Source organism: Gopherus flavomarginatus, chromosome 19 (genome assembly GCF_025201925.1).
Source record: "Gopherus flavomarginatus isolate rGopFla2 chromosome 19, rGopFla2.mat.asm, whole genome shotgun sequence".
In the NCBI taxonomy this organism is placed as follows: Eukaryota; Metazoa; Chordata; order Testudines; family Testudinidae; genus Gopherus; species Gopherus flavomarginatus.
In genome coordinates this window covers 12,104,980-12,123,826 of record NC_066635.1, presented here as the reverse complement: position 1 = coordinate 12,123,826, position 18,847 = coordinate 12,104,980, and the positions used below count along the sequence as shown (strand labels likewise).

The 18,847-nt window shown below is 41.8% G+C and overlaps 1 protein-coding gene across 1 annotated transcript in view; it reads right to left on the bottom strand.

The window, feature by feature from the left end:
- Positions 1–18,847, bottom strand: part of GALNT17 (polypeptide N-acetylgalactosaminyltransferase 17) — a 274,088-nt gene that overhangs the window by 61,093 nt on the left and 194,148 nt on the right. Inside the window, exon 6 of the mRNA XM_050929492.1 lies at positions 15,413–15,530. Within this exon, the coding sequence (XP_050785449.1) occupies positions 15,413–15,530 (118 nt within the window). The remainder of the gene's footprint in view (positions 1–15,412; positions 15,531–18,847) is intronic.

Sequence of the window (18,847 nt, the reverse complement as noted above, 5' to 3'; positions counted from 1 at the left end):
GTGGTGAAAATCACTCAAGAGGGAATTAGATGTGTGTTTGGAAAAGGACTATCGTGTTCAAAGGAACTCTGGGAGCAGATGCACCAATTAAGATGCTACCATTGTAATGTAAATTTTCAACAGTATAAAAGGTTGAGGCCAACATATTAAAAAGGAGTCAGTGATAATAGGTGATTAATCCGAGCCCGCCCAAAAGGGATGAAGTCCTTCAGAACAAGTGGAGAGCAGGAGAGAAATTGTGATCTGAGTCTTCTGAACCTAGCCTACTGTTCTAGCCCTATAATGAGAATATTTGGCCATTGGTGGCACTCGGCCTTTAAAAAATAATACTGTGCAATTATTTTCAGAAAGCTGATTATAGGGAAATATCATCTTATTATTCAACATAGTGCTCTCCTTGCATGGCTTCTTTGTTAGAAAAAACAGGGAAGCTGATATGACCCAGATATCATTTTATTCCTGCTAGAACTGCAGAGTCAACATCTATGGACAAGGAAGCCTGATTCTACCCTGTCTAGAAGCATCACCTACCAAACTATCAGCTATGTTTTAACTGTTCTTTACGGGTGATGATTTAAGAGGCAGAAGGAACAGCTTGAGCTTCTGTCCGAGCCCAGGATTATGTTTGCAGTGCTGGCACTTAGAAAATTGTGTTCTGACTTACGAAAATGAACAGATTTGCTCAAGAAGTCCTTGAGAGAGGACAGATATGAAACCCCACATTGCTATTTATATAGTTACACTTTTCAGAGTGTAACCTCATGTCAAATTTTCTCTTATCTTTCCCAACGTGAGCTGTTCTTTTAATAAGAAGGCAACACTCAGTTTGTTTTTAATGGTTTTGTTTTCCACATTATAGGGCAATTTATATCTCAGACATTCCAGGAACTTAAGATGAGTTGCTAGCTCATTGTAAGAGTGAACAAGGGAGGAAAGTTGGATTACTGTTTCATGCATTTAGGGATATTTTAAAGGACAGTTGTACTCTGAAAAGGGATTCTGGAAAAACGACATTGTGGTGGCTCAGTAATTCCGATTGAATTGCTAATAAAAGGAGGCTTATCTCTAACAATATTAGCCTGTCCTCTGAGAACAGGGTTCATTCTGGCTCATGCACCATGAGCACAGTAATAAATGTTCAGCAAGTGAAATTTAACATTTCTATTGATGACGAGAGGACAGGATTACAGCTCAATCTCCCAGGACCATATTGACTCAGCAGGGCTAACAGGAATGGTAAAAACATAACTGAGTTAGAAATACAAGCAGATCTAACTCATAATGCACTGAAGGACCAGGCCTGTTGAACTTTTCTAGTTGTTTTCTGACCATAACTGCATTTTCAAAGGCAAGTTAAATAATTTACACACATGCCCAGTGTTGGCCTAACTCTGATTCCATTTGAAATTAATGGGAATTATTTATCACTGGCTTCAATGGAAGCAGAGTTAGACCAATGCTGAGTGCTCTTGAAAATACCACTGCATAGAGTACAGGTCCTAGACCAGGGGTGGGCAAATTTTTTGGCCCAAGGGCCACATCTGGGTATTAAAATTGTATGGTGGGCCATGAATGCTGATGAAATTGGGGGTTGGGTTGCAGGAGGGGCTGAGGGCTTGGGCTGGGGGTGTGGGCTCTGGGGTGGGGCCAGAAATGGGGAGTTCAGGGTGCAGGAAGGAGCTCCGGCTGGGGCAGAGGGTTGGGGTGCAGTGTGAGGGAGGACTCCAGCTGGGTGTGCGAGCTCTGTGGTGGGGCTGGGGATGAGGGGTTGGAGGTGCAGGAGGGTGCTCCGGGATGGGACCAAGGAGTTTTGAGGGTGGGAGGGGGTCAGGGCTGGGGTGCAGGAGGGGGGTCTGACATGCAGGCTCCGGCTGGTGCTTACCTCAACCGGTTCCCAGAAGCAGCGGCATGTCCCCCACTCTGGCTCCTATACAGAGGCACGGCCAGGCACCTCTGTGCGCTGCCTGGTCCACAGGCGCCACCCCTGCAGCTCCCATTGGCCACAGTTCCTGGCCAATGAGGGTGGTGATTGGGGCAGGGGCAGCATGTGGAACCTCTTGGCTGCCCCAATGCATTGGAGCCAGAGGGGGGACATGCCACTGCTTCCAGGAGCCGTGCGGAGCCATGGCACGCATGGAACGGGGCAAGCCCCAGGAGCTCAAGGGCTCAATTAAAACATCTGAAGGGCCAGATGAGGCCCCTGGGCCATAGTTTGCCCACCCCTGTCCTAGACACTAGGCCAGATTCTCCCAAATGAGCCAGTAATGAGAAGTGTAAATCACAGCTTGTCTGAGCTATCTAATCCCCTGAACTCAGGAAGGTGAGATGGTGCTGCAGCTTTCACCCTGCCTTATGGTTTTCTGCTTGGGGGGTGAGAGTAAGGAGCTTTATTTTTTGGCCAGAGCTTTACAGGAGATTTATCAGAGGAAGCTGCTGAGAGTACACACTGAATTGACTGTCCTGCCCACACTCCCTTCTCAGCTGGTACTGCTCACAATTTGAGTTCTGCAAACCCACATATCTACAGGCCCTTTAGCAGAGGGAAAGCTGTGGCTGTTCTCCACAGCTGGAACATTCCCAAGAGCGGCCCAGAGCCTGCAGTTACAGTGGTGGAAGACAGGGCTGTATGTCTGGTTCTGTACGTCCAGTATTATGTCAGGCCTTTGGCAATTCGTCAATTAGTATTCACTTGAAGACCAGAAAAGGCTTATAAACGCCAAAAGCTCAAGCAGAAATTAAGGAGTGCATAGTCTTGAGAGCAGGACCTCTGTACACAGAAGTGAATTTTACCAGCAATATATTGCCTGTTGGATGGGAAGAGCTAATATTTTTTGATGAAGATGATGAACTTTTTCCCTGCATAAAAAGAACACTGTTGGTAAAAACACTAGAATCAGAGTGGGTGAGAATGCTCCTTTCACCCTTCCTTATGTGAGTGGAGATAATGGGCAGGGACAATAAATCATTTTCTATCAGGAGAGAGCGAGTGACGTGACATGACTGCCTGCTTGCAATTTCCCTTCCTTAAAAGAGACAGCTCTAAATTCCTCACGCCACTGCAAGTTTAATAGAAGAAAATGGTGTGAATGTCTGGCTCACAATGCGTCAGAAAACTAGACTGACATTTCCTGTAAAATATCCTCCAGCACCTACAGTAAACGCAGCACTGACAACAACCTGGAGCAAACGTTCTAAATTCACAATAGTACCGATTTCTGTGGTTAAAATAAACATTTTTCCTGATTGGCTATTTGTCAACAGTGGAAATATTTCTGTCAAACAGACAACAATAACGCTGACTGAAGAATAAAATCAATCTTAGTACAACCGATACCGACCAAGATAAATAGCATGTGACCAAGCACATGGGAATTGGTGTGCTCTTTTATTTCTAAAGCTATGCTTCTAAGATATTTTCCAGGGTCAGTCTTATTCTATTTCTTCCTTTGCTCTGAGTTAACAATATTTTTACCTGGAAATATCCTTTGTTTAAAAATTTCCCACTTGTGGCTTTGCACACAGATTCTGTGGTATTGTGAGAGCCACCCAGGTTCTTTTATGGATCCTGCAAGTTGTGCAGGTGCTTCCTTGTTCCTTGAAAGCAGGGAAAAAATGGACCCATCTTTATGTGTGGCTTCCTCCTTCCCATTTGCCAGACCAGACCCTTACCTCCATTTGTGGCTTGCCCTGTCCTAAGACCTCATCAGCTCAATGTGGTACCTTGCTTGCCACCCCTCACATCATGACTATCTGCATCTGGCCTTTTACCCACTTTATAAAGTTCATAGCTGTTCAGTATAAATGCGAAGACACATCAGCTCATTAGGCAGATCGGACAGACAAACACCAACTCATTAGGCCATGAAGACATCATAATGTACGTAGTTAGTATCTAGTAATTCCAGCCTCACCCCCGAAAACTAGTTCAAGGCACTTCTCCTTTCCAGGACCAACTGAATACATGGAATTTGGGGTATACATGTCAAGCCATTTGGGAGATGTGAAAACCCACCACGCACACTAAGAAATAAAATTAGGGATATATTCCAAGAGTGAACTCCAATTAAAAGTTGAACCGCCATCTCTCTCAGAAGTTTTCTGATTCATCTCCAGACTGAAGATCTTGCAGGTGGAATTTCAAGCAGATCAACTTCATTCTGACAAAGTGAGGGCTGGGTGGGTAAAAATCGCACGTCGTGCTAATTACTTTCTCTTCACGAAAACCACAAGGAGTCCGGTGGCACCTTAAAGACTAACAGGTGCATCTGAAGAAGTGAGGTTTTTTACCCATGAAAGCTTATGCCCAAATTAATCTGTTAGTCTTTAAGGTGCCACCGGACTCCTTGTTGTTTTTGTGGATACAGACTAACACAGCTACCCCCTGATACTTGTCTATTCACACACTCACAGGCCTAATAAAACCTTATGAATAAATGAGATGCTTTTCAGCCGTATATTTTTCAGGGTGATCAATGTAACAATATAGCATAACAGATCTCCCACTATTCCACTCAGCGGGTGGCAGCCTGTGGACAACAAGCTCCAGAATGTCTTGTAAAATCAGCAGACATGACAGTCACAGGAACTATACTGCAATGTGCTGATGGGCAAGGTGCTAAAGAATTTCAGGTACAGTCCTGCCATCAGATATTCCTGTCTGTAGCCTGATTTACTATTTTAGTCCAATGAATTTCAGGTATTGTCCTGCCATCTGCTATTCATATTTGTACTCAGGGTTTAGAGAGATGAAAATCAAACAAAGCTCAAGCCAAGTACATTTAGAATGACAACAAACAATGCATATCGCTCAGCCAAAAAGGGACATTTTATAGTAGGTGGCTGTGTATTTGGCTAGTACTAAGGTATTATAAAAACAACATACAACCAAAACTGGGCTATTTTAAGGCTCTGGTGACAAGTACCAAGCATTCAGACTTTCCTTTCATAAGATTAAAACCACAGCTCAGTATTTATTTATCTAAGCTCCTTATAAGGCCCCCATTTCCAAAGTACCTGAGTGCCAGACTATATTAATGTGTTTATCCTCACTAGACCCCGTGAGGTAGGGCAATGCTATTCTGCCCATTGTACAGATGGGGACCCCTGGCACAGAAAGACTAAGTTACTTGCCCTGGATCATATAGTAAGCCCATGGCAGAGCAGAGAATTGAACCTAGGGTTCCCATGGCCCAGGTTAGCACCTTAAATACAGGACCATCCTTCCTCTATTCACTCATGCACAGAACATCACAGAGCAGATTCTCTGCCCTATTCCTCTCCCTTCGCGCCACCTACGTGGCATATATGGCCGGAGACTTGCTGCAACTTGATACCACATGAAATTTTGATTAAAAAACTAAAACAGTATAAAATTAACTTGGCACATCTTAAAAGGATTAAAAACTGGCTAACTGATGTGTCTTAATATATAATTGTAAACGGCAAATCGTCACCAAGCATGTGTGTTTCCAGTGGGATCCAGTTGGTTCTTGGCCCCATGCTATTTATCATTTTTATCAATGACCTGGAGCAAAACATGAAATCATCAGTCAACCTTTGCAGATGACACAAAAATTGGGGGAGTGGCCAAATAATGAAGGGGACAGGTCACTGATTCAGAGCAATTTGGATCACTGGGTAAACTTGGCACAAGCAAAAAATATTCATTTTAATATGGTTAAATGTAAATGTATACACCTAGGAACAAAGAATGCAGGCCACACTTACAGAATGGGGGACTCTCTCCAGGGAAGCACAGACTCTGAAATAGATTTGTGGGTTATGGTGGATAATCAGCTGACCATGAGCTACCAAAGTGACACTATGGCTAAAAGAACTAGTGCAATCCTGAGATGCATAAAGAGGGGAACCTTGAATAGGAGTAAAGAGGTTATTTTACTCCTGTATTTGGCACTGGTGCAACTTCTGCTAGAATACTGGGTCCGGTTCTGGTGCCCACAGTTCAAGAAGGATGTTGATAAATAGGAGAGAGTTTAGACAAGAACCATGAAAATGATTAAAGGATTAGAAAACCTGCCTTATAGCGATAGACTCAAAGAACTCAATCTATTTCAGTTACCAAAGAGAAGGTTAAGGGGTGACTTGATTACAGTTTATAAGTATCTATATGGGGAATAAATATTTAATAACAGGCTCCTCGAAATAGACAAGCAAAAGCTAACACGAACCAGTGGCTGGAAGCTGAAGCTATAAAAATTCAGACTGGTAATAAGACTTACATTTTTGACAGTGAGAGTAATTAACCATTGGAGCAATTTGCCAAGGGTCATGGTGGTGAATTCTCTATTACTGACAATTTTAAAATCAAGATTGGATGTTTTCCTAAAAGATCTGCTCTAGGAATTATTTGGGGGAAGTTCTCTGGACTGTTATACAGGAGGTCAGACAATATGATCATAGTTGTCCCTTCTGGCCTTGGAATATATGAACTCTCGAGTTAGCATAGAGGAACTCAATCGAAGCTGAGAGATTCACATACTTTCAAAAAATCCAGCCAAAATACTTAATTTTATTCTTAGCGAAGAGTGATAGATGACATTAATTTTATGCAAAACATACAGAGAAAAAAATTGTTTTTCTAAATACAGAAATCCATGAGCTCCTCTGTGCTAAAAAGGAAACTAAATATATATTTTGTTTCTAAAGCCCTGATTCTGCAAACAGTTAAGCACTTTAGGGAGGAGGGACAGCTCAGTGGTTTGAGCATTGGCCTGCTAAACCCAGGGTTGTGAGTTCAATCCTTCAGGGGGCCACTTAGGGATCTGGGGCAAAACTTGGTCCTGCTAGTGAAGGCAGGGGACTGGACTCAATGACCTTTCAAGGTCCCTTCCAGTTCTAGGAGATTGGCATATCTCCAATTATTATTATAAGCGTGAGAGTAATTTTACTCATATAAATTAAATGAGAATATTTGTGGGTAAAATTTACCCTGAGCACAGGGCCCACCCTGGACTTATGTACCATTGAAGTGCCACTTTGAGAACTTATGTGGGAGTTAAGGGGTGCACAGTCCTTGCGCCCTCTGCACAGGGATGAATTTCACCCTCTAATTATAAAGTTACTAATGTGTATGAATGGTTGTGGAATTAGAGCCTAAATAATTATTAATAAAATAACAACCACCCCAAACTGTTTGATTCCACCCACTTGCATGTATTATCTGGAGCCAACTCTCAAAATTCACTACCCTTATTGAGATCAGTTCTCCACTAGCACATATGAATGTGCAAATGAGTTCACTGTTACCTCTTTTGCATGCACAACTGCACATTTGAATGCGCACATTTGAGATTGACATGAGACATTTAGGTGACTAGTTAGGAAAACTCAGGGCTTGGCTACACTTGCGAGTTACAGCGCATTGAAGCAGCCCCAGGTGCCCTAACTCACTACCTGTCCACACTGGCAAGGCATGTAGAGCGCTCTGACTCCAGGGCTAGAGCGCTCCTGGTACTCCACCTCAGTGAGAAGATTAACACTTGGTGCGCATTGGCTGAAACGCCCGGGCATCAGTGTGAACGAGTGTTGCATTACTACGCTCTGATCAACCTCCGGAAATGTCCCATAATCCCCTTAAGTCAAGTGGCCACTCCTGTCATTGTTTTGGAATCACTGCAGCCATGCCAATATGCCCTTTGAAAGCTCCATTTCTGACAGCCAGCTGCTTATCTGCTCTGAGACAAAGCAACCATTACTGTGGAATGCTGTGTGTGCGAGAGAGAGGTGGGGGGAAGGGGTCTGTTGCTGTCTGAACTTACAAGACAGCATGCTGACATGCTCTCAGCCCCCCTAATACCCACTCTCTCTCCTCCCACATACACACAACACACTCCCTGTCACACTCCACCCCACTCCCCATTTGAAAAGCATGTTGCAGCCACTTGCATGCTGGGATAGCTATCACAAGGCACTGCTCTCTGTGGCCGTTGCAAGAACTGCTAATGTGGCCATGCCAGTGCGCTTGCAGCTGTCAGTGTGGACAGACTGCAGCGCTTTCCCTACTGCGCTCTCCGAAGGCGTAACTCAAAGCGCTCTACATCTGCAAGTGTAGCCAAGCCCTCAGCCTTTGAAATGAGAACGCACCTTTTTCTCCTCTCAAAAAAGAAATAGATAAAAATAAATGACCAAACCCAAACTACAATAGATTAAACATTCATGTAAAACAAAGACCGAGTCATCCACCAAGCCTCAAAGAAATCCTTGAATTGTACTTTTCTTAATTAAATCTGTGACTGATTCCTCCTACACAAATAAAGTGTGGGATGGATCAGCTAATAAGCATTCTGAGTTAATTGTCTTCATCAAGTGATGATTCGTACAAATGATACTATCAGAGCAGTAATAATATACTTATTGATTAAATTAATCTCTAAAAGACAGTTTAAATGACTTTAATTAGCAATGCATGACATTGCTGAAAACAACCTTGTAACCCATCCCCAGGGCTTGAAATGATGGCAACACACACAAAATAAACCTTTGTTCAAAACAAACATCATATATAGTTTCCTGGAGCATCTCAGTAAGTCTCTGTGACCAACCGTGAAAATCTATACAACTGTCACACACAAAGAAACAGTGTGATGCATATTTAAAGCAAATGGTTTCCTTGCACTTCAAACATTCACTTAAAAACCATACCCACAAACACTTTTCATTTAAAAAACGAAACAAAAGTGGGAGTGGAAGTTTTCTGAATAGATTTTTTTGCCGAATTTTACAAATGCAGAAAGGGCATTGTTACAGCTCCAGGAACCTGGATAAAGCCCAGCCACTATCCAGACCCAGTGTGTAGCACTCCTTGTGAGAGCTGGTACCTGTTATCCAGCTGCCTATCACCATAGCTTAAATGCACCCTCTCCCAGAATCCCACCAGAATCCCTTCCAATTTACTGGTTAAGTCTCTCAAAAGGCACATTTTGCCAAACACATATAACACCGAGTTTGCAAAGAATTCTAACACCCTTGCTCTTTCACCTAACTACTAAGCACAAGAAAGTACAGATCATTTAGAAAACAATAAGCTGCCTAAATGCAATGCCCACCACTAGCTCACCACTCCCTTGGGAGTCCCTGGGGGCAAGCAGGCAGGGTTCCCTGCCTCAACAAGCTTCTATATGCTAGGCTGCTTCTCCCTCATATTGAGCTGGAGAAATATGATCCCCTGAATAAAGCAGCTCCTGCCCTTTTATAGCTTTTAGCCCCCTTTGTGGGGTGACATCCTGCTCAGCCGCCGCAGGTGACTTACAGTAATTGCCAAGGCGACCTCTCCTCTGATAGACCAATTCTCCTGGTTAGGAGCCAGTCTATTTTTAGAGCTATTCCATTTCAACAGGAGTGCACTTTAAGTCAACAACCCTCTTTTCTTATACCTTTGTCCAAACCTTTGGAATTTCAATTCACCATGAAGGCAAACAGACAATGGAGGAGGCAAAGGGGGCTGCACATTCAGAATGGAGCTTGCACTTTGACAAAATTGCAAAGTGTTCATAATCATATACAGAATTCATAAGTTATACAGACAGATTCCCCAAATCCTCACTGGCATGGAGAAAAGTCTGTGCATGTTGAGGAGACTGATTATTTGAGGGAATTGGGTAATGTGTTGGGCCTATATCACTGGACTAAATCTATCTCCATTCAGCAATGAACGGAAGACTCATATTAATTTGTCATACTGCTGGCCACCTCAGGAAAGAAGCTACCAGAGCAAATGTCCCTCTCACCACTAGAGGTAATAGCAGTACTATGGCAGATAAAAGAGTTTTGATAGCAAATTTTTGATGTTGGAAAATTGGATTTGTGATGAAACCTTTCATGAAAAGTATGTGCTTAAGTCCTTTCCTGCACCGAGGCTGGAACTCCATACATAATATATGATCTTGACATTGGTAAAGGCCCAAATCTACCTCTGAAGTCAAGGGACGTCCTGAGACCACATTCAAGGGCTTTATATTAGTGAAGTGAAAATGTCCGCAGAGTTCAAAAGCTGACGCACTCTTACAACTGCCCTTCGCTCAGACATCTAGAGCTTTGATATTCTCCAGCCACAGCAGGTAGAGCTTGTGACCAACTCTGCTGCTGTGGAATAACTGCAAAGGGCAGAATTTTGATTAAAAAACAGACTGCTGTGGAAGGTATTTGTTGCTAACTCTAGGGAATGCTGTTCAGATATACAGGCCTGGCATGCGGCAAATGTGGTAAGACCTAGCACTGGGATAAATCAATGGCCAGGAATAGCTTGACATACATACATACATATGAAAGGAGACTCAAAGAGCTTGGCTTGTTTAGTCTAGCCAAAAGAAGGCTGAGGGGGGATATGCTTGCTCTTTATAAATATATCAGAGGGATTAATATTAGGAGGGAGAGGAATTATTTAAGCTTAGTACCAATGTAGATACAAGAACGAATGGGTATAAACTGGACACTAGGAAGTTTAGACTTGAAATTAGACTAAGGTTTCTAACCATTAGAGGAGTGAAGTTCTGGAACAGCCTTCCAAGGGGAGTAGTGGGGGCAAAAGACATATCTGGCTTTAAGATTAAGCTTGATAAGTTTATGGAAGGGATGGTATGATGGGAGAGCCTAATTTTGGCAATTGATCTTTGATTATCACCAGATAAGTATGCCCAGTGGTTGGTGATGGGATGTTGGATGGGATGGGATCTGAGTTACTGCAGAGAATTCTTTTCTGAGTGCTGGCTGGTGAGTCTTGCCCACATGCTCAGGGTTTAGCTGATCGCCATATTTGGGGTCGGGAGGGAATTTTCCTCCAGGGCAGATTGGCAGAGGCCCTGGAGGTTTTTCACCTTCCCCTGCAGCGTGGGGCATGGGCCACTTGCTGGTTGATTCTCTGCAGCTTGAGGTCTTCAAACCACAATTTGAAGACTTCAATAACTCAGGCATAGGTTAGGGGTTTGTTATAGAAGTGGATGGGTAGGGTTCTGTGGCCTGCTTTGTGCAGGGGGTCGGACTAGATGATCACATTGGTCCCTTCTGACCCTAGAATCTATGAATCTACATACATACATACATAAATGCTGTTGAAAACATCTCTGTTGAAATATTATCCTGAACTTTTTTGGACACCACCATTTTCTCTACCAAGAACAGGCTGACAGCGATTTTATTCTTTTGGGTCTTTCTAGTGCTGCCTCAGGATATGAAGTAGTAGACTTTAGGGACAGGGAGAGAGCCTAAGCCAAGATGTGAACTCTTTCTAGAGTCACTGTAGAGATAAAAGGAATGACAGTAATACAAAGAACAATCTGTACTCCATTCCACGGCCAGGTTTACCCTGCAAGCAGAACAAGAAATTGCCTAGGGCAGGAAGAAATTAGAAGCAGCAAAATGTTTAGTGGATTTATTATTATTTGAGTGACTACAGGCTAGGAGGATGTTTTCTACTTTGTATAGGGCAGCAAAAACCCTAGTGCCAGGGTTATCTGCAGCTCTAACTATGGATAACTTTTTTGTCAGAGTGAACCACTTAACTAATCTGTCAACGCTCTCATTTGAACTAATTAGTAACAGCAAGTAAATAGATTTCTTTTATTGCATTTTATAGCCATATGCACTGTACATATAACTGGACATATTTATAAATCAGATTATCATAAAGTACACATTCTTTTAAAATATAGGACAAGATAAAACCTTATTTTTTTTTTACTGTTACCTTTTTTTTTAAAATCACCTTCATTTAATTGTACCATAGAACAGCGTTTCTCAAATGTGGCCGCCATGGCTGCATGCGGCCACCAGGTGCTTTTCTTGCAGACACAGTCTCCTGGGCAGTGATGGGGGACGGGGGAAAATCAGTGCCCCCTCCTCTGAGGCCGCCAGCAGGGGAGACACAAATGCTGGAGGAACAGGTTGCTAGTGAGTTCCCCACCTTCCCTGGGGTGGTGGGCAACAGGCTCCAGCCCTGGGTTCACCCCCATCCATTCTCCCTTGGCCGCCACTGCCTCCCCCATCCATTCTCCCCATTGCCTCTGGCCTCCAATGCCTCCCTACCCACCAACCCATCCAGTGCTTAATTTGTCCCTGGGCTTGCCAGGGCTGAGTAAGTCTGCTGCTGTGAAAAGTGACATTTGTACGTTTATTAATATCAGTTTTCACAGCAGCAGCTTACTAGCTAGCAAGTCTATAAGAAACAAACCAGAAAAGCAAAATAAACAACAACAACAAAGACAAGAACACACCCTTAGTTGTGTTTTCTATTCTGTTTAGATCCAGTAAAGAATAGAGATAAGTATACATTATTATTATTATTGAGTGTGCAAAAAAATCTTTAAATTGCAATGATTTGGACAAGTATATGTGCATATTTCGTTGTCTTTCCTAAACTTAATTAAGAATTTTAGTTAAAATTGTCAGAGCGGCCACCAGCAAGAGTTGGTGGCTGCACTCTGAGATCACCAAAACATTTGTTGTGAGAACCCCTACCATAGTATGTTTAACTGATGTTTTTGCTGGATGTCTGCAGTGGTGGGCTTTATTTGTCCCTTTGGTCTATTGTCTAATTTCTGTACTTTAAAACAAATGTATACATGCACCCAGGAACATGTGATGGGTTTTTTAGTAATAGAAATATTAAACTATATTAAAATAAAGCATGATTTTCAGAAAGAGGGTGGAACTTGCATCATCACCCAAGAGAAAACCATTATCTTCTGACTCGTAAACAGAGTCACTTTTGAGCCGAGAGGCATTGAGACAGAGTAAACAAAGAACCACACAATTACTTTTTGACAACTGCCACACTTTAAAATTATTCAGCAACCAATCAAACATTTTATATTAAGATAAACTTTAGCAATGGTTTCTGAGGATTAATAGGTGTTATAAGCATATTACAGATGGTTGTAAGCCAGAATTTAAAACAATTTATTGGTAGGTTGGATGCTATAACAATCTATAATTAATGAACCATTTATTCAAATGTCAATTAATTATTTATTAACCCTGTATAAATGGAACCTTGATATAAAGTGCAAACCAAACCAACTGTGACAAGAGCCACCATTCTATTGAATTTAATAGCAAAACACCAACTTCAGTGTAAGCCAGACTGGGCCCAAGTGGTGTAACTGTAAGCTTTACACGAAGGCCAATATTTTCAAAAGTGACTAGCAATTTTATTTACCTGCAGTTTTGGATGCTCAACTTGAGACACCTTAAGGGAGGCTGATTTTCAGAGGGGACGTGCCCGGCACCGTTTGAAAAGCAGGCCTTTTAAAAAATATCATAAGTTTGAGCCCCACATGTTTATACACCCAAAACGACTAATTACTTTTGAAAATCTTGGCCAAAGTGTGTATATATAAAGTGTGTGTGCGCGGATATATACACATGGGAAAAAATGAAGATTAGGATGGAGTGGTGGGAATTTTCAAAATCGTTCAAGCAGAGATATTCTAGCTAACCTTTTAATAGATCCACAATGTAAAAAAAAAATATTACATCTCTGATCATTGGTTGTACTTGCAACAACGAGCTGACTTTTCTAGCAATCTCCATTGAAATCCTCTAAGACTAAAAAGATGGGTTGAATTATTAACTAGGAGAAGAATAGTTTTACTAAATACTATACCATCTCTGTCAATCACTGAATGATAGCAACACAAAAACATGAAACAAACAAATGAAGTTGGTTACAAGAGAGTTTGATACCTCTAGACCAAGTGCATCAGTTGCATGCTCATGGTGCAATAATTACCCCATAAGGAGTGGAATTGCGTGGCATATTTAAGGCCTTTATCTTCTATTCCCTTGTTTAAATGAGATTTCTATTCCCCACACCCAATAAAAACAGATTTTATAAATTGCTTTTGATTGTCTAGAAAAGCAAATATCATCTGGAAAATCTATGAAATAAACAATGACTTTTCATTTTTTACAACAGCACTCATTCAATTTTTCAGTTATGAGCAAGTTTCAAGTCTCTCCCACTATCAGCTCCTTAATCTAACCAATAGTATATTCTAAGCCCAGGCTTGATTGGATCTCCATAGACTGCCACTGCAAGTTTGTTTGCAAGCATTGAAATCTTTTGTCTATGAACCACTTTGTGATATGTCATGGATAGGGCCCTATCACATTCACAGTGCATTTTGGTCAATTTAATGGGTCATGGGATTTTAAAAATAATAAATTTCATTATCTCAGCTATTTAAATCTGAACTTTCATGGTGTTGCAATCATAGGGGTCCCATAAAGAAATTGTGTCTGGGGATGGGTGGGGTCACAAGGTTATTGTAGGGGGGGTTGCGATACTACTACCCTTCCTTCTGCGCTGCTGCTGACAGCGGTGTTGCCTTCAGAGCTGGGCAGCTGGAGAGTGGCAGTTGCAGGCTGGCCGCCCAGCTCTGAAGGCAGCAGCACAGAAGGGTGGCATGGTATGATATTGCCACCCTCACTTCTGCCTTGCTGCTGGCGGGGCGCTGCCTTTAGAGCTGGGTACCTGGCCAACAGCCACCACTCTCCGGCCACCCAGCTCTGAAGGCAGCACAAAAATAAGGGTGGCAATTCAGCAACCCCCTTAAAATAACCTTGTGACCCCCCAGCAAGTCCCTTTTGGGTCGGGACCCCCAATTTAAGAATTAACGCTGGTCTCCCCCGTTGTATCTGTATAGTATTGGGTAAAAGCACGCAAAAGACCAAATTTTACAGGAAGTGGGAAGACCAGATTTCACGGTCCGTAATGCATTTTTCATGGCTGTGAATTTGGTAGGGCTCTAATTATGGAAACAATCAAATCATTAATCCACATCTAATATCTTTACAGTAATGAATTAAAGTTGCACTAGAAGACATTGTAAGCAGGAGTTTCTTGTCTAGTTTATTGGGTCAGTTACTGAAAATACGCCTATTGATATATCATAATTAAAGTGGGTTACACCAGTTTATACATGCACTTTATTATGTGGCTGTTAAATGTCTGTAAAAGATGTTTTAGCATTCAAATCATGCTTGTGGTATTCACAATGAGTAGCCCCATCACCTTCCATGAGACTATTTCTGTGAGACACACAAGCATGATATTTTCTTTGACTGTGGATTTGATATTTCGCATATCTATAATTTGTTATCATGAACTGATGCTAGAGACCTGATCCAACGCCCACTTAAATAATTGGAAACGCTGCCTTTGGTTTTAGCAGCCTTTGCTCCATATCCAAATGTTGGGGGACAGGAGAAAATATATACTCCTAATAAGTAACTAAATGTTTTCTGGACTCTTTCTTTAAGGTGCCACTGAAAATATGTGCTCGATTGTAATGCAGATTCTAATTGATTTTGGTCTTTAAAAAAGATACTTGTGTATGCGTTTTTTAAAAATACAATTTCAAGAAAAATTGCACAGAACAGTAACAATTTCACAAACCTTGATTCCTAGCTCTATGTTCTCTCCTCCATATACATCCATTCCAGGATCCAGAAGACCTATTTCTCCAAAGAACTTCCTATTTACAACAAACGAACAGCCAATCATGGCAGGTGTCCTGCAGGAAGAGGAAATAAAAAATCAATAGAAACAGCATTATCAGCAATGCAAAATTTGTAGTTGTCATTTCCCTTTTTTTTTTTTTTAAAGGATTGTAGATTTATTTAATCAATGGAAGTTACCCAATACCTAAAATAAAGCCCGATCCTGATGCCATTGGAGTCTTTGGAAAGCTCCTATTGACTTTAGTGGGGCCTGCACTGGGTAGTGCCACCAGCTTCCCAGTAGTAAGCACTATGCTTGTAGAATTGGAACATTATTTGGGAGATATTATTTTGCCACTGAAGTAAGACTGCACAAAATTCAACTGCTAAACTGCCTATATACATTAAAGGGAGCAAGGGAAGTTCTGTGGTTAAGGCACTGAACTTAGCTCAGCCACAGACATCCTGGGTGACCCTAGGCAAGTTACTTAATGTCTCTGTGCCTCAGTTCCCCATTGGTAGAGTAGGAATACTACTAGTACCTTCCACTCTCCCTTTTTTCTCTTGTCTATTTAGAACGTAAGCTCTCCAGGATAGCAATTCTTTTTTTGCTATGTATTTGCACGATGACTCATCAAATGGGGCCCTAATCGTGGATGGGATCTGCAGGATGGATATAAATTATATCAAAAATAATATAATTCCAGAGAAGGAAATATGCCTCACTAATGAATAACAACAACAATCTTGTGGCAGAAGCAAATTCATTAAAAACATTAGACAAAAGATTTGACTCCAGAATCCTGCAAAAGTTCTTGCTCTCTAATGGATGAAGCACATTTATTACTCTCAGCCTCTGGAAGGCCAGCTAAGCTCAAGGTATCCATTAAGAGAAAAGGATGAAGAAAAATGAGTGTGTGTCAGGGACTGACATTAACATATGCACAAAATGATATAGAAGAAACACAGTCCCACTGGATATTTTCCTAATAACTATAAAACATTAAGGGCATTCATAGGTAGGTGTATTTACTGCTGGTGCCAGTTTTCTTTCTTCTTCAATAACTAGGATAGAACAACTGTAAATATTGTTTGAAAACACTGGGGCAGATCTTCAGCTGATGTAGATGGTTCACTGGAAACAAGGGAGCTATTCAGATTTATGCCAGCTGAGGATATGGGCATGGTTGAACAGAGCCCCATCCCGAAAATTATGATTTACCATTGTAAATGTGGCTTAAAATAACTAGATTGTTATGCTCTTACTACTTTGGGGTTTGCAAACCTATTGTGGTTGTGGTATATGGAAAGTTGAATCCTCTGGGATATTTTCCACTGTAAAATGGAATAATAAAAGACACTCCCCCTCCCTCCCCATCTAATCTAGACTTTGATCTTAGCTGGAGAAGCAAAGCCTGGACCCCTTTTGGATATCAGCAAGGAAAAAATCAAACATGACTGTAGTATTTAGGGGTGCAAAGAGTCACCACAGCACCTCAGTCTTAAATTATTCCCATACACAAACGGAGCTCTGTCCCCAGTATCCTTTGGGGTCAGGAAATAAGCCTAGTATTTAAGAGGTGGTAGTGCCCTCACTAGGGTGAAATTCAACCTTGAACAGAGGGACAGCACAAGCCTATGCAGCAGTTAACTCCTACTTAAGCCCCATGACTAAGCGCATAGGCCTTGGGTTGCACAGGGAAGACTTTCATCCCTTAATGCAAATTCTATCATGTATGATTATTAGAAAACTCACTGTGTTTCCCCATGAGCACATTGTTTCCTATAAGGCAGTCTGGTCTTGTGGTAGAAGCCAGTCAGCAGGAGTCAGGATGTCTGGCTTCCATTTCCAGCTCGACCACTGATATGCTTTGTCATACTTAACAAACATGCTTTAAATGAGGCAAGTCACAGAACCTCCCCGCGCCTCAGTTTACCAATCTATAGAGTTGCTATTTACAGTACTTCTCTACCTTGCTTAGGGCCAGATAGTGATACTCAGGTTCGGTTGTTCCTTATACCATGAGTCATCCCATGGGAGTCATTGGGAGGCAAATACCACTCTACTTAGGTAAAGGTACCACTCGTTGACCCATAGATGGTATGAGGCCTAATTCATTTTTGTTAATTATCTGAGATCCTTGGATGAAGGGTGATATGTATTAAGTGTATGTATTTCTATTATAAGATTTAATGTAGAATCATAGAACAATTGGCATATTACATTGGTAAATACAGGAACTATCAATACTCTACCTTAAATAGACTCTTTTTCAGGCAGCCACCTGATCCATAGTTTCAGTAAGCAGTACAATACTTCATGGTTTGCTCTACTCTAGTACTTAAGAATTCAATTTCATTGCTTTAGCAGTAGCAAGATTATTACCTTTAGCAAAAACAATTCGTTTTGAAATGATACTCACATTAGAGATGCCAACATCTAATAGCTCCATTTTCCTGGATTACCATCAGGAATTAAACTAAAGGAAAAGTCACACTTTTTCTGTCACAGAATGTGCACAACCCCTTTTTCTCTTGTGTCTTCTGAACTGGGAAGCTGGCATGGACACTTTGGATCTGTCTACACAGCAACTAGACTCCCGTGGCTGGCCTGTGCAAACCAACACAGGCTCATGCTGCGGGTCTGTTTCATTGCTATATAAACTCCAGGACTCAAGCTGGTGCCTGAGCTCTGAGAGCCTCTCGCCTTGCAGGGTCCTAGAGCCCGGCCTCAAAGCAAGCCCAAAAATCAGCACAGCAATGAAACAGCCCTGCAGCCTGAGCCTGAATTGACTGGCATGGGCTAGTTGCAGGTGTCCAGCTGCTGCGGGATCTAGTTATGGGTGCACTGGAGCCTTTTGCTTCTACATCAAATTTAGTTTAGGTCATTAATGACAGAAAGATACTAATTAGTTCTGGTCAAAAATTTTCCAGTGAAACTATTTATCAATGGAAAATGGTGTTGTTTACAAAACAACATTTTTTGACGAAAAACTGAATGCCTGATAACTGAAATATCTGGATTCTGAAATGCTGCTGCAGTGATTCATGGGATAGTTCAGATACCTCATACTCCCTTTCTCCTCAATGGGCAGGGTGCCCAACTGGACTTCATGATGCACTGCCTTCCCACACCCAGAGGAGAAAACATGGTGCATCATGGGAGATGTAGTCTGACCAAGGAGCACAGCCTATGAAGGAGAACAGGGGCATGAGAAACATGAACTACAACTCCCCTAAAGCACCAAATTAGCATTTCAAAATCAAAATATTTTATTTTTTGATGAAAATAGTTCAGATTTTGATACTTCTAATGAAAAAAAATCAGTTCCCAGAAGAAAACCTCCAGTTTTCTAATCAGCTGGTGGCCACAGACCAGTTCTTAGTGAAC